General features: G+C 51.5%; 1 protein-coding gene across 9 annotated transcripts in view; it reads right to left on the reverse strand.

Annotated features, from left to right (window-relative positions):
• Nucleotides 1-16319, reverse strand: part of Paqr5 (progestin and adipoQ receptor family member 5) — an 88596-nt gene that overhangs the window by 7909 nt on the left and 64368 nt on the right. For 5 of the 9 annotated variants that reach the window (XM_078049388.1, XM_078049384.1, XM_078049383.1 and 2 more), the window contains 6 exons: nucleotides 13025-13152; nucleotides 10251-10456; nucleotides 7053-7179; nucleotides 6120-6193; nucleotides 3020-3146; nucleotides 624-720 (listed from right to left, as the gene is read on the reverse strand). In XM_078049388.1, the coding sequence (XP_077905514.1) occupies nucleotides 624-720; nucleotides 3020-3146; nucleotides 6120-6193; nucleotides 7053-7179; nucleotides 10251-10456; nucleotides 13025-13071 (678 nt within the window). In that variant the 5' untranslated portion in view covers nucleotides 13072-13152. The remainder of the gene's footprint in view (nucleotides 1-623; nucleotides 721-3019; nucleotides 3147-6119; nucleotides 6194-7052; nucleotides 7180-10250; nucleotides 10457-13024; nucleotides 13153-16319) is intronic. The other 4 variants (XR_013438717.1, XM_078049386.1, XM_078049387.1 and 1 more) reach the window with 4 other exon arrangements.

Raw genomic sequence — 16319 nt, forward strand, 5'->3', positions numbered from 1 at the left:
GAGCAGTGGGACCAGAAGTTGAACTCAAGCCTACTTAATTTGAGAGAACATGGACTTTCCCCTTCTTATCCTACCTAAACCCTCCTCTCCTCTGTGTTCTCTGCTTAATTCCCATCTTCCTTGAAGACCTTCATTCATACCTTTTCCTTCAATTCTAAATGAGCATACATTAATCAGTGATAAGATACAATAATGCATTTATTGGACTCCTGCCATCAGTCAGCACTACACATGTCAACTCACATAATCCTCCTCACACCCCACAGTGGTGTTAATATCTGCCCTTTTTATAGATAAAGGACATCAAGGAGCGGAGAACTTGCCCAAGGACTGGCAGCAAGGATTAGCGATTGGCCTCCAGAGCCCACCCTTGCTTACTCTACCAAACCCCAAGCTTCCTGTCCTGCCCAGCTCTGGGCCATTTCTCCTGAGCCCCCAGGTACATTGTCTCTCAGGGCCACCATGCTCATGCCATCTCTAATCTCTGCATATGCCATCAAGGCAGCTAGATCTTGCCTCCTGTGTGTCATATGGTGTCCAGTATGGAGTTTGAACCCCCAGAAGCTCAGGAAATGACTGCCTCCTAGGTGTGCCCACAGAACGGGATGCAGCTAGGCCCTTACCCTGTAGAAGATGGGCAGGGAGTCCCAGGTGTAAGGGTAAGCAAAGGCGAGGACGCGAAGCACCTTGCAGAGACGGGGCTTCTGGATTTCAAGAAACCTAAATTGGGAAAGGAAAGGGGGAAGAAATGGAAATGAAAAGTTTCAGGCAATCACATGTGTGCACACACATGTGCACACCGAACACACCGGAAAGGCTGGCAAGCAACAGAAGACGAGCAATTTGCACCTCCTCCTGTGGCCAGCCGCTTTCTCACCAGCCTCTTCCCTGGTGGAAATGACAGACCCTCAGATTGAAAAGGATGTCTGCAGAAACTTGTCCTGACACCATGAGAATCGGTGTGTCCAGACCAAGCCAGGGAGGAGACTCCTGGCAGAAACCTTACAAGTGCCAAGTTACTCAACTGCAAGGAGATTTCCAAAAGTCCAGTCACCTCCAGGACCAGGAAGGGAAGGCACTGCCATGGACCCTGTGAAGCATGCTCTATGGAGGTGAGAGGCACCCGACTCCTGGGAGCCTCCCAGCTGAGGACCATGAGGAAAACCTGACTTCAGGTTGGTAAGCTGGCAGGGTTTCCAGACTATGATACCACACCCAGCCGCGCTGGCCAGTTTGCTCCTTCTCTCCTTCATCTCCAGTCTCTCCAACCCAACCTGAACGCTAGCGACACTGGTTGTTGCAGAGAGGCAGGTCCCCCTGAGGAGACCATGATAGGGCCTCAGTGGGCCCAGGGAGGGACAGCAGCTAAAGGTGTGGGAACTGGCAGCACAGCTGGCAGGCTGGACACCAGGAAGACATCGATGGCCAAGGAGATTTCACACAAAACCATAGCTTGGAACTGACGCCCTGGTAAGGAAGTGCTCATGTGTCCCTGCTGGACCACCAAGGCCAGGTGTCAGGGGCCAGTACCCATTTCAATACTGCAGTGTACTGCACAAGGCTGGATTTCTCCTCGGGGACCCATTCCCTGCAGTGGGGCTGAAGGCCCAGCAGGGTGGTGTGCAGAGATTTGGCATCAAGGCCCTCAGGAGGCAGTTCGGCTGCAGTCTGAAGAAACAGTGGAAGCACTGGGGCCCTCCCAGCCTTGGATCATCATGGGCTCTGCTGAGATGGGGCCTGTGCCCTACCACTATGCCCATCTCTGCTCCCCAACCCTCTGTCCCAACCCAGGATTTGCTAAAAATTAGGCTTGAAAGGTGTTAAGAATAGCAAAGCACACTTACTAAAATGCAGTAAATGTGTGTGGCTCTACCCCCACCCCCATCTCAGAGCCATGTTGGACCAGGCCTTTCTCCCTCACTATCTACTGCTCCTACTGAGCTGGGCCCACCTCCCCTGGACAGGCTGTTCATGTTACTTAAGAGCCAGCATGTACACCTGTGTGCATATCCCACTGCTGTCCATACCATCTGATAGACTCACATCTGACTGGGGGACCTTCTTCAAGGGCAGACACTGGATCTGGTCAGGTCGGGATTCCCCAAACCCAGCCCAGAACTGTGCTGAGGATCAATTTCTAGGCCAGTGTATTCTTCCCAGTCCTCAGGGAAGCCGGGCAAATTAGTCTTCATGAGGACCCCCTGATTGAGGGTAGGAGGAGGACACCATAGGCCCTGTGGAGCCCATAGCTCCAGAGACAGCTTCACTCACTACCACAGGCAAGTATCTTCTTTCCTGTCTGTGCCCATAAAACAGGAAGCATGTGGTAGGTTCCAGGTACAGAAAAGGGAGACTTAGGGAGAAAGAAGAGAAGGAGCTGGAGGAGAAGTGCCCTTGATTCATCATCACCTTATCCAAGAACCACAGCCTTGGACAGCGCTGCAGGCATCTGGGGAAGGGAGGCTGCACAGAGCTGTGATCTCGCCCCTCAGGACCCTGTGACTATGACAGGTTTCCTGATCTTTGTATGCCTCCAAGGCCTTGGGCGTAGTCTAGGGTCAATGACTTCCTCCCTCACAGTGTTAAGGATTTGCTAAAAATGAGGCTTGAAAGATGTTTAGAACAGCAAAGCACAGTTACTAAAATGCAATAAATGTGTGTGGCTCTACCCCCACCCCCATCTCAGAGCCATGTTGGACCAGCAAACCGGAACTGGAGGAAAGTCAGGCTGGGTGATCTGCATCAAGTCAGATGAGCTAATAAGAGACAAAGCTAGGTTTAAACTAGGACTGTGGACCTCTCTGGTTTCACACTGCCCTCTGCCTGCCCCAGAAGGCCCAGCCTTTGCTCTTCCCAACAGCCTCTGCCCCAGAGGCCAAAAGGAGCACACTCAAACTGCCCTAATGGCCCGGGCACCTGCCCCTGCTGCCTTTTCAGTCTACCCTGGCTGTGCACTACCACCACTTGCCAGCTCTGGGGAAGAGACTCGCCCTAAAGTGCATTCCTTGCAGCCACTTACGAAGAAATCTGGCTCTGGCTGGTGAGGGCCATCCCCCAAAGCATGGATTTCCTGTGACTTGAGACAACATTTCGCCTCCCCAGGGGCCAGGGGCATCGGACCAGCCTCTCCAGCCGCAAATCCGAGTCTATAGGAGGAAAAAAAAAAAAGGAGAAAAAAGCAGAACAGGAGAGAGAAGGCAACAGAGGAAAAAGCAGAAAAGCCAGTAGCCATAGAGGTGCCTCTCACTATCAAGATGCAATTCCACATCAAGCCACAAGGTGCCGCCACAGCCAGAGATTCCAGGAGTGAGTGCCAGGCATCCTGTGAGCAGCCACAGAACCCTCCAAAGCCTCCAAGCCCCACAAGTGTCCAAAGCCCACCCTGTGTAACTCCCTGCACCCGAGGGTCAAACAGACAGTTAGTTGGAATTCAGGAATACTCTTCCCACATGAGACCAGCAGGATATACTGGATTTGGGGAGAAGCCTGGCTTAAAGGGTTAGGTCAATAAGTGTGGTAATAAAGCTGTAAGGAATTCTGGAACTAGGGCCTGGAACTAATGGGGATTTATAAAAATCCCTCTATTGAAGAAGGGTGTGTGTGTGTGTGTGTGTGTGTGTGTGTTTATATTTTGTGACTGTGTGTGGGGGGGGTCAGGTCCCTCTTTGCCTTCTGACCAAGGCTCCTCGGCCTCCAGAAGTGTCTAGAACCATGTCTGCTGAGTCTCTACCCTGGGCTCTGGCCTCCAAGCCACTCCCAGGCCAGTTCATGCCCCTGCACCACCACAGCCTCCTCCTCCTAGCATCACTCTCGTGATGTAGCTCACTGTGTACCCAGCACGAAGATTAATCTCTTCCCTCATAGCACTGACCACAGGCCATTTCACACAGCAACTTTGTCAAATAAATAAATAAATAAATATTGGCTGGACGTGCGGGACAGATGATTCACAGAGACTTGTGCCGCGTGGCAAACACTGCATAAGTAGCATTCCTACAGGGAGTGAGGCTGCGCTGTTGGGCTGCTGGGCAGTTGGCAGGCCAGCATCCTGATCTCCCCGATGCAGAGAGGGTGCACATTCCCCCTCCACCCCTTCAAATGCTATAGAATGGGAAAGAATGTTCTTCTGGAACATGCTTCCTTGAACTAAGTTCCTTGGTATTAAGAACCAAAACACCACTCAGGGCACTACAGTCCCCCATGTCGAGATGGACCCTAATGGTCTGAACAGCACTGGAGCAAGTGCCGTGAACCCACGACCTCTGCTGGGCCTGTGAACGCCCAGGTTCCTGGTCCTGTTAGAGCTGTGGGAGGGGAAGGGGCTCAGCAGAGCTCTAACTGCTAGAGCTGAAGGGAGAGGCAGGGCTGGGTCTGGGGAGGAAGACACTGTGGCACAGGCACTGCAGGACACCCAGCCAGATGGAACCTGCCCTGGTGAAAGGGGAGCAGGAGGGATCCAGGCCCTCCTCTCCATCTCCTTAACAGGAAGTCACTCAGGGCCAGCGTGTCTCTCACTCCCCAATACCAGTCATCTTTCTCACTCTCCAGACTCTTATGCAGAGTGAGCCAATGGGGACTGAGGAGGTTAGGCCTGGTGAGTGCAGGGAGACCACCATGGATATGGGAACATGGGAAGAGGACAAGGTGTGATAGAACCCAAAGAGCCCTGCTGGGACGCCCATTCTCCTTTCCTCTTCCTGCACAGCCCCAGAGCTGCTCTGCAGCAGCTGCAGAAGCCAGAAGCCAAGCCGAGGAAAGTCTCTTCCCAGGAGATCAATGTCTGTCTTGAGCAAAGGACATGTCCTCAGAGGACACAGCTTGTGTCCTCTCTGCAGCCTGCCCTCCTTAGGCCTTCCTAGTGCTCTCCCCTCCCCTTCGAAAACTCCTCACCTCTTCCAACCTGTCCTGTCTTTTCCATGACCACCACCACCCTCATCCAGGCTGATCCTCCTTTCGCCCTCTCCAGCTAAACGAGCTTCCTCCCAGGCTCAGTCCTGAGGTCATTCCCTAGGGCCCTGTACAGGTCATTTTGCATCTGCATAACTGTTTCCCCTACCCTGTCCTGCTGCCCTAAAGGGCTTTTGGGGAGGCCTGTAATCTGCCTCTCCTTGGTACCCTCTGAAGCCAGGGCAGCCATTTACTCCTCCCGGTATTCCCAGCCTGGCAGGCTTTAAGGAAGGTGGGGTGGGTGAGTGGATGGGTAGAGGGGTGGGTGAGTGGATGGGTAGGGGGGAGGATGGCTGGAACAGCCGCAGATGTGCTCCATTCATAGACAGAATAAACTATTCCCTTGTCAAGGAAGGAAGGCCCCAAACATGGGCATTCAGGAGATTCTTGGCCCAGCTGCCAGGCAAACAAGCTCATCCAAACACATCAGGCATACCAAATCCAAAGGCCATCCACCACAGCTGAACGGTCAGGGAGACTGGGGCTGGAAGAAAACAAACTCTCCTGGTGGTTGCAGGTGATTAAGAGAAATTAAAAAAAAAAAAAAGTGACAAATGATCCAAGAATTTACTTTCTGAGTTCTTGAAAAGCAGTTTTGATCCATTAACTCTGGGGATGTTTCTTCCATGCCCATGAAGCCACCTCTGTCCCCTCATCCCTGTGCTCACCCTCCTCTAATGCAGAAGTCCAAACGCCTCAGGTCTCCAGGAATCAACCTGACAGGAACAGTGATGTATGTGTCCAAGGACCAGGCCCCAGGTGTGTCCCTGAGGGGGTATTACTTTATTCTCTACCTCTGTGGGTGAACACTGGCTCCTCACAACTTTAGGGGAGCTCTGGATTTCCAGGAAGGGAAGGAAGCTTACCCCAGCACACATTCCTGCTCCCAGCAACTCCCTGGGGAGGAAGCCACGCACAATCCAGTGTTGAGCCCGTGCCAGCAAGGAGCACCCTCTCCCATTAAAAGCAACTCCACACCCCTGTCCCATCTCAGTGCAGGCAAATGAAGTCAAGTTGGGACGGATGTTCCTGCTGCTGCTGCTGAAGAATCTATCCTTCCACATATTCAAAAAACCCGTTTGTCAGGTTTGTGAAATGCCTACTTTCCCTTGATCCTACAAAACCCAACGAAATGGGAGCCTGGAGAAGTTACAAGGGCACACCTCACATACCTGTTCTTCCTGGGGAGAGACAGTGGAGGGCTTCAGGTGTTCCAAATGGAGCACAATGGCTTCCTGGGATTGTACTTGGGGGACAAGAACCAAGGGGCAATCTGCAGCCTGCCTTGATGCCTTTCCTGACCTGCTGCTGCCTGGGACCTCAGCACTATCTGGACAGGGCTATCACCCTGATACAGCCCTGTGGAAAGTCCCCTGACCTTCCACATTATTACAGGGAACCTGAGCTTTTGGAAAATAAACTTTTGCCAAGAGGTATAGAAATTAGTGTACTTGTCCCCATAACAACGCCTCTCTCATTCACATCCCAAGGGGTTTTCTTGAGCAAAAGGGAAAAGAACAGTGGGAATTAGAGGCAGTGAGCTGGGTGTGACCCACAGCCATGGGGATGAGCTGGGCATTTGACTATCATGCGTCATCCACCACACACGCAGAGAGGCAGGCCCCCTCCGTTGCTATGAGAGGTAGATTGCCTGTTACAAGGCACCTCCACCGTCTGGGCTTGTGAGAGGCATCCTGGGAACATTACCTGTCATCCTCACGTCCATCTCAGAAGGCAGATGAATTGGCCCGGCTTTATAAATGAGCAACCGAAGTTCAAGGGGGCTAAGTGACTTGCCTAGTAAAGTCAGCTACATCATTTATAGGAACCAGTACAGTATCGAAGTGGGGGTCACTCTTGTTCCAAAATCACTAAGAATTTCAGAGCATTAAACCAAGCATGGGCTCTTCTGAGCAAGGGGCCTTGTGGGGCAGCACCTGTGCACACCTATAGTGCTCAGTGACAGGGGATACACCCGGAATGGAGACAGGCTCCCGGTGCCCTTTCCGCCCAGCCAACCTCCTCCGTGGACCCCTCAAATGCCACGGAGTTGCATGCTAAGCCCCACTCCCTATCCTCCCATCTGAGTTCAGAGAGCCTGGTACCTGGAGTAGCAGGAAAGGCCGGTGCTGAGGATGGTGTTCAGCACGGCCAGCACTATGTAGTAGTCATGGAAGGGGGTTTGCACCAGCGCTTCAGGAAACGTATATGCAGAGTAGGCGATGGCTGAGCCTGGGAAGAAAAACCAACATGGGAACAAAGCCAGGCCTTGGCACTGGGTGGATCCCTAGAAAGACTATCCCCCACCCCCACCCCCGTCTTAGCCCTCATCATCCCACAGACCCGGGAGCAGGCCTCCCCCTGTACCCTCCCAGAATGCTCACCCCCTTGCTCCTCTTCTTACTTAAGTCTTATCCTGAGACTTGCCTGTAATTTAGTATTCCTCCATTTTTGCATACATTAACTCATTTAATCTCTATCCCCATCCTCCCACATAAAGCTTACACTTATCCTCAGTTTACAGATGAGAAAATAGAGGCACAGAAACGTTTAGCAATTCATTTAGGACCACACAGCCAGAAAGTAGCAAAGCCAAGCTTCAAACCTAGGCAGCCGGGTGAGAAGTTCCCGAGTTTTTGATTTGTTTGTTTGCAGTGTAGGGGATTGAACCCAGGGCCTCATACTTGCTGGGCAAGTGCTCTACCACAGACCTACATCTCCAGCCCTTTTCATTTTTTAATTTAAAAAAGGCCTTGCGTAGCTACTGAGGCTGGTCTTTAACTTGCGGTCCTCCTGCCTTGGCCTCCCAAGTTGCTGGGATTACAGGCATGTGCCAATGCGCCCAGCTGTCCCTGCTCTTAACTCTGTGCTATTGCTGGTGGAGACAGCCCAGAGTGCTCAGCTTTTCTTTCAGGAACATGCATACTTCACCTGCCTATGGTGCTTCCTATGGGCAGGTCAGTGTGAGGGGGCAGACCCTCCCTGAGAAGAAGCTAGAGACTGGCTGAGAGGCTAGATAAGGTTTTTTTTTTTTTTTTTTTTTTTTTTTTTTTTTTTAGGTGTTGGAATCTGTGAGAGGTGTGACCCCTAGGACCTTCCAGAGACCAATTGGCTGAGACTTTTATTTGCAACCACAGGGGAGACAACTGTCCTTCACAAAGGGGCCAGCACCTGCAGGCACTCACTGGAGCCTATCCCTCTGGAATGGGAGACCACAGGCCTGTCAGGCCAGACACTGAGGGATCAGGTTCAAGGACCCTGTTCTTCCAAGACATTGAGAACCTTGAAATTCCAGCTTGGGCCGGGAACAGGCCTCAGCCTCTTGGGTCCAACCTCTGCTTTTTACCACATTTGGCTGCTGGATCTAGTGAAATTGGTCACACAGGTGGAAAGGGCTGAGTGTTGCCCTCCTGGTACCATGTACCACGCTCCCCGGGGCAGCAGCTGCCTGTGAGGTGTCAGCTGGGAACCACTCCAGGGGAGCACACAAGGGCTTTTCCAGGCTGACACTAGGAGAAGATGCCCACCTAGACCTGGATGCCATGAACTCGGTGGATGCCAACTGGAGCCCAGCTGTGTGGGCAGTACAGGAGCCAGGGGGCTTCAGACCCTGCCCAGAACCACCAAGGAGTGGGGCAGCAGGCTCCAGGATCTGGACAACTAAGCACCATGTTATGACATGTGTCAGGTGCTCAGCAGAGATCTGGCCTCTCAGCAATTACTCAAAATGCTCTCATCAGAAATGAGCCTAAAGGAAGCCGCCAGGCTTGGGAGTTTGGACTTCATCCCAGGTAACGAAGGGCCTGAAAGTTCACAGTGGGAGGGGAGATGTGGGAGAAGGTGTTGCAAAAGCCTCCATCTGGGAGGACCTGGAGAGCCTGTGGCCACCATTCAGCAGGGATGCCCAGGCATGGGTGCTAGCCAAGACTGTGGGGCAGAGCCCCTTGAAGGGTGCATAGGAAAGACCCTCAACTGACCTAATCACCAATTAGGTGGATGGTGCAAGAGGAGACAGGGCAGAAGAGCAGGGTTACTACAGAGTTCTGACACGAATGAGCAGGAGCGGTGGGCACTGGCGGGGTAGGGGAGGTAGATGAGGGGCAGGGTCGAGGGAGGATGCAGACAGTCCTGGTCTCAGGCTCGGAGGTGTCAGGAACTTCAGGTCCACAGTTCAAAGATGGAGTTTGGGAGCACCTTGGTCAGAGGAGATAAGGGATGGTGTGGGCAGCAGCCAGGAGCTGGGCCATGTAGAGAAGAGGCGAGAGGGTCAATTCTGAGCAAGCTCATCTATGGAGGAGAACAGAGGCAGGGCTAGCAAAACAGGAAGAACAAGGGGGAGGGTGCTGCAGGAGAGGCCCCTGCGTCAAAGGCTGGTGAGAGCCCAGGAGAGATGGCCAGGAAGCCAGTGTGCACCCTGACAACAAGCACAAGGTTGGGGCCTTGGCAACCTGTGTTGGTGAGGGTGGGGACTGGACAGCAGAGACCTAGGAAGGGGGTCACTCAATCACTCCAGGATCCTCCTGGACAAACTCGTGTGAGAGGGAAGACAGAGATTGGCTTTCAATCCACAGCAGGAGCAGGAGGGACGAAGAGGCTAGAACCAGAGTCCTAGGGGATGAAGGATGCCATAAGTAGAGGAGAGAGGAACAGGCAGGAGTCTAAGAAAAAGATGGAGTCGGAGACGCCAACACCCATGTTACCAACAGGTTTGCAGCTCTGTTCCTGTGGCACTTTGAACAGGCCTCTAACACCTCTAAGACTCAGGACAAAGGAGGTTCAGTTCGTGACCCCTCACCCTTGTTCTCTACCAGGCATGACAGAGACCAGTCCTGATGTGCTGGAGTCTGCCTGTCTTGGCCAGTAAGAGCTGATTATGAAAGTTTCAGAGTCTTGCAAGTCGACTGTTAGCTCAGCTACCATCAAAATCAAACTAGATAAGCTTACAATTAAGTAAATTGTATTAACAGAAGTCTTAAGTTCTCAGTGCATACATCTGTAAATATCTGTGTGGTGGAATTACTATGTAATGGTGTGTGCCTGCGCGCATCTCCTCCCCAATGTCAAAGAAAGACAGAGAGATGTTGGGGGCATCATACTGAGAGCCTGAAGTAGCCACACAGAGAGCATTTATACCACAGAAGCACACGGACGGACGAGAGAGCTTCTTACAAAACCCTCATCAGGAGCCTGGACAGAGATCCTGGAATTCCTGTGACTCCTACACACCCACCAAAGCCTCATGGTGGCCCTGCCCACAGGGGAAGGGGCGAATGGCTGGGTCTCAGGGGAGAAGACTCACATACCCAGGCTGAAGAGGTTGACGGCACCATAGTCCAGGAAGTAGCAGATGTGCCGGGCATTCTTGGACATACAGCTGAAGGTGTGCGCACAGCTGGATGCGAGAGGGTACACGCAGCTGGTGCACATGTACACAAGCAGAGGCCACGAATAGGTATCATTCTGGATGTCTGTCACATAGAGTGCTGTCACAAACCTCCACACAAAGAACCTGGAACACAGCATGGGCCCCTGAAGCTCTGTGGCTGGGAACCTCTAAACTCTCCACCCGACCCTCCCCTGCTTTCCATTCTCCTGGGATGACCAGTTCCTATGAGTTCTCACTTTGGTGACGTGCCATGTGCTGGAGAGGGTGGAAGGGGCCTTTGGACTTAAGAAGCAGTAAATTAGAAATGGGCAGGTGGGGTGGGTAAGAAGAGAGCCTTTCTAGGTCTATCTAATCCAATCCCCTCCCTGCCACGGGGTGATGGAATTTCTTTCATGGCATCTTGTCCAAGTGATTCTCCAGCCTTGGCTTGCACACCTCCAAGGATGGTGGGCTCACCACCTCCCATGGCAATTCCTAGTGCTAGCAAGTTTAGAGATATGGCACAGTCCTATGTTAGATCTGCCTAACCTGCAACCCACATATGGGGTCCCACCTGTACAGCACCTCACTTCCACAAATCATTCATGAAGAACAGGCTCCCTTTCCTACTAACTCCTCCAAAGATGGAGACTCTACAGAGCATGTTCACAAGGAACTGAAGGAGGTTCCCTAAACCCTTCTGGCTACACGTTTTCATCCTGCCTCAGCAGAAGTAAAGCTTAAGCTATCTGTTCTTCCCCAAAACCTATCCTTTCATCACCTCGGGATCATTTCATCATTCCATTTCCTTAAGGCATTTGGACACAGGCTTTCCCAGGCCCTTCCGGCTGGTCTGTGTTGTGCAATTGGGATGGTCTCTGAGAGCCTGGCACATGTACGGCAGCGGTATGCAGTGGGGTAGCTCAGCCAGGTTGGCTCAGCTGTAAAACAGCTAAAAGTCCTCCCATAGGGATCTGTTCACAGACCCCAAGACCCACAAGCAAGGGTGGGCACTCTGTAATGGTATCAAATCTCAAAACAACTGACATCAATCATGGTTCATCCACAAAACAGAACTCTCATTCTGAAACGGGAGACACTTGGGTCCAGTGAGACCTCCACGTGAGACAGCAGGAGAGCAATGGGAGAAAATATGCCGAAGTTGGGGGTGCACAAGCCACCGTTGCTCAGGCTCCCTAGAGCAGCTCAGGAGGATGCACAGGAAACAGGCAGCTTCAGGGAGAATGAGGGCTGGAAAGACCCTAACTTGATTCCCTTCTGCAATGCTACAATTTGTTAGCATGCAGGCTTTTTATAGAAGCAAAAAGTTTAAATGACAAAAGGCGTCCTTGAGTAGGAACTTGCCATCCTGCCCAGTCCTCAGGCCCCAGGGTTGTCAGGCTTCTTCTCCCTACTCTACCCCAAGACTGAGCTTTCTCTCTCCTCCACCAGGGTGGCTGCTGGGACCAGCCTTCCCCTGCATGTCGGCCCTGGGTCTGTCTTTTGCTGACTACCTGCACACCAGAGCACAGTGGGCTCCCTCAGGCCTGTCTCTGCTCAGCACGCTCTGGGGTCCCCTGTCTCTTTCATGGAGTCTGGGGGGTCCAGGACCCACCTGTGCCTCAACTCTGCTATGCAATATAAAGAAGACACCCTTCTCTGGCTGCATCTGTCAGCTGACAGTGGTCTGAGTGGGACAGTGGCCCAAATGACCTATGAGGTCCTCCCTGCTCTAACATACAGTCAAACCTCACTATTTGTAGTTCTGCATCTTGGGATTCAACTCACCATGAATCAAAAATATCCAGCGAGAGGAACTATGTGACTGCATTGAGCATGTAGATCTTTTTTTGTATTATTCTCTAAATAGCCTACCATATCATGTACAGAGCATACACAATGTATTAAATATTATAAGTAATCTGGATAAGATTCAAAATACATGGGAGGATGTGCATAGGGGATAGGAAAATGCTATGCCATTTTTATATAAGGAAGCATCCATTCACAGATTGTGGTATCTGCAGAGGTCCTGAAGCAATCTACTATAGACACTGGGGACTTCTGACTGCACTATGTCTGTGCTGTGGCCCTGTCTTAGGGCGAACTCATCCATGAGGTGTGTGAAGTTGGTCTGGGGCCCACCTTTCTCAGCAAGGCCCTTCTGGCCTTCCGGAAACTCCCACTCCTGGGTTCATGCTTCCCAGAGCCTTGCTCTTAGCTGACTGTATTAGAGCACTGCCTGACCAAGGGCCTGCCCATTGCTGTGGTTCCAGAACAATTATGAACCTACTGCTCTGTGCCCGATGCCTTTAACCATTTTCTCCCTGTCCTCCCTGCAACCTTGAGAAAGGTACAGACCATCACCACTGCTTTGAGGGGAAAATGAGATATGAAGTGACCTGCTCAAGCTAGTGACATTTTAACTAGAGATATTGGTTACTGGATTCCAGAAGACCTGCAAAGCTGCCAGGACTAAAGGGGATGAAGATAAATACTACTGAATCAAGGAAGGGCCTGGGAGCTCCAGAAGCCCCTGGAATCCAGCCACAATCCACGCGCTATAGCTCATTCCATGGAGCACCCAGCTTCTCCTTCTGCCACAAGGTCACCTGCCCCCATAGAGGAATCCCCCAATCCCAGCCCTCCCAATCCCAACTAATCCTCAGGGACCCTAGATGAGATGGGCTGGTCCAGGGCACTGGAAGATACCAGAAGGGCAGCAAGTGAGTCCAGATGTTGAGGGTCTCATTGGTCATTTGGAAAAGGCTGAGGACACAGGCTGTGGCGGAGCTCTGTGGATGCCGGTAGCCAAAGAGGATGCCCCGCTCATGGAACACCTGCAGAGGGACAACAAAGGGCACGGAGGTGAGAAAAGATGGCCGCCTGAAGGTCTCCAGAGGAGTATCTCTGGTGGGCATCATGTTTTCTCCTAGTCTGTGCACTGTTAGCCTGGGACCCTTGAACAATTCCCTGACCTGTCAAACTGCTATCCTCTCTCCCTCTTTCCCTCTTTCCCTCCTGTGAGCTTCTAGAATCCCAAGTCTTCCAAAAGTCTCCAGCCAGCTAGAGGAGAGAAGCCAGGAGCCAGGATCTCTTTGGGAATGCAGCCTATCTGCCTTCCCAGTCGCACTTACTCTTGGCATGAATGTTGCCTAGGAATCCGTTTTTGCACCTTCTGCCTGGGGCCTACAGCCCAGTCTTTGTGGTTGGCTAACATATATGCTGCCTGTCTGAGCCAACATGCCCCAGATGTCAGGGGCTGGTGGAGATCTCTGCAAAAGATACCCCCGTGCCAGGAGACAGTCACAAAGCACTTCATAAAGGCTACTGATGATGAGGACTATGATGCCGACGCCTGGCCTGTGGAAGAGGAGGCTGATGGCAGCAGGTCCCACAGCGCCACCCCAGCCTAGGCAGCTCACTTGGCAAGTCCCTCCAAACACCCCAATCAGAAACATGAACGGGTCAGCCCACCTCAGGTATCCTATTACATCCATCAAAAAACCGGTAACAGAGAGGACAATGCAAGAGGGACAACAGCTCTGGATGCAATGAGAGATGACAAGTGGAATATGAGTTGAACCCCTGCCAGGATCATAAGGGCTGTGGAAGTGTAAGTATTCATGGTGGAGCAGAGGCTGGGCGGAACATGGAAGAACGAAGAGTTTGATTGTCAAGGTATTAGCACTAAGACAACCCCGCACTCCTTTGTGTTGAGCAAGGTTTTCACTGACATTGTGGCCAAATAGTTCCTGGGGGCAGGGTGGGGACTGGCCTGTGCATCATCTAGAGATACACATGGCCTCTATCTACTGGATGCCAGTGGCTCTCACTGTGCCCACTACCACCCCGACCAAGTGGTGAAAACCAAAAAATGTCTCAAGATACGGCCAAATGTCCCCCATGGGCAACATCTCCTCCAGTTCAGAGCCACTAATTTATATGAATATTGACATAACCTTTGAAAGGTAAATGATAAACTAGAGGCTTGATTGAAGCAATCGATAACAATGATAATATTAGTCATCGTGATGTAAGCCAGGTCAGGACGCATTTAAAAGTTTCCTTTGCTTTTTCAACTTCAGGAGGAGGCAAAGGCTGGAGAAACTCCAACCCCGCCCCATCTCTCACTTGGGTCACCAACTTCTTCATTAAGAGAGGCCTCCATTTAAAAATAGGACAGGCTGGGGCCAAGCTCAGTGGTAGAACACACACGTAGCACCCATGAGGCCCAGGTTCCACCCCAGTACATGTGAGGTGTAGTGGGTGCTGGCTCTTGAGGTTCCCACAGGACAATAAAGAAAGTAAGGGGCTACCAGAGCAGAGTCAGATTTCAGTCCCCAAGGTGCCATGTGCCTTTGGGCTGGGCCGCAACACTTGGGATCTCAAAGTCCTCCTCTGTAAAGTGGGAAGGCGCTGGCAGGAAGGTGAACAGGTTCCGTCTCAGCAGCAGCTCTGAGTTTCGGGGACCTGTTAGTTTGACTCTGGGTAAAACTAGTCAATCGGGGAGGGAAGATAATGCAGTTGGCTCATGGCCCCATGAAGTAATGAGTTAGTTTGGGTCATGACTAAGTAAAGTGATATGTTCTGGTTTTTGGTTCACCATTCAATTCTGATGTCCCTGGATTACAGTGAAGACTCTTCTAGTGGGCAGCAGGAATCTTTTTTTTTTTTTAAAAAGTATTTATTTAGTTGTAGATAAACACAGTTTCTTTATTTTTATTTTTATGTGGTGCTGAGGATTGAACCCAGTGCCTCACATATGCAAGGCAAGTGCTTTACTGCTGAGCTACAGCCCCAGCCCTGGTGGCAGGAATCTTGATTGGCAGTTTCCCACTGTTCCAGGGCTAACAACAAGGGGGCAAATGGGCCACCAGCCTCAGCCTTTGATTCATACGGAGGAGGACAGAGCCTGCATGGTGGCCTTCGGAAGGCCCCTGGCAGAAAACAGGCTCCCAGGAGCTTCCCACTGGCCCTATCATTCCACTTTTCGAGTTTTTCTCTTTCTTCCTTAAAAAAAATTTTTAAAGTAAATTAAAGCATTAGCTGCTTATTAAAATGCAAAGACTCTACGAAAGGAGCAGTTACTATTAATTATTCACTCCTTCACATGAAGTAATTAAGGAGAGCCTCATTAAAAAATTAATACTAAAGCACAGTAAGAAAGACCATTCAGGACCATTGCATTAGATGTAAGACCTCTGCAATGGGCTAGCAGAGGGGGAGAGAGAAAGGACTTAACGTGGAACACAGCATGGTCAAGTGGGAATTGACAGCCAAGGAGCAGGGTAGGGTCAGTAGAGGAAAATAGCTAAGCAGGAGTTGCAGGGAACCTGGTTAAACTGACCTGACAGGATTCTTACTGAAGAAGACCAGTGTGATCAGACCTCGCCTGGCCCCTGGTGGAGGATGAAGAACCTGGTCAGGTGTGGATGGTGATCAGCCATCAAAGATGGGGCCTTCTGGTTGTGCTAACTTATCAGCATTCTTTTGTTAAAGCTGAATTTCACAAAGAATACACATATGGGCCTGAGAGAAGGCTCAGAAGTCTGACTAAATTTTGGCCAAGCCAAGAATCATTGTCCTGTATGGCAAGAGACCTTGTGACCAAGAGCCAGTGAGTGAAAACTCTGCAGAGCCCTGGCCTGTGAGGGTGGGTGGCCCACAAGGGGGCAGGGCGGAGTTGCAGAGGAGCTACCAGGGTGACAGCCACTGTGGGCAGCAGCTCAGCGGGAGCTGGAGGAAGAGACTACCCACATTCTGCTCAGGGTGACTCCTGTCCTCTCTGTGGCTCCTGGCATTCTGGCTGCCAAAAGCAGGTGTTGGCCTACTCAAAAGTCAGAGAGGAACAGCAGGGCTGGACAACTTGGGAATCTGATGCCTGACATGGGGAGGATATTTTGCAACCAAAGTCAGGGCTAGGCACAGATTAAAAGAACCTGCCTCCATCTAACTTGCCATCCTGACCCCAAACATGGATGGGCCAGGTCAACACCAAACCACG

The sequence above is a fragment of the Ictidomys tridecemlineatus genome, chromosome 5, assembly GCF_052094955.1.
Source record: "Ictidomys tridecemlineatus isolate mIctTri1 chromosome 5, mIctTri1.hap1, whole genome shotgun sequence".
Lineage (NCBI taxonomy): Eukaryota > Metazoa > Chordata > Mammalia > Rodentia > Sciuridae > Ictidomys > Ictidomys tridecemlineatus.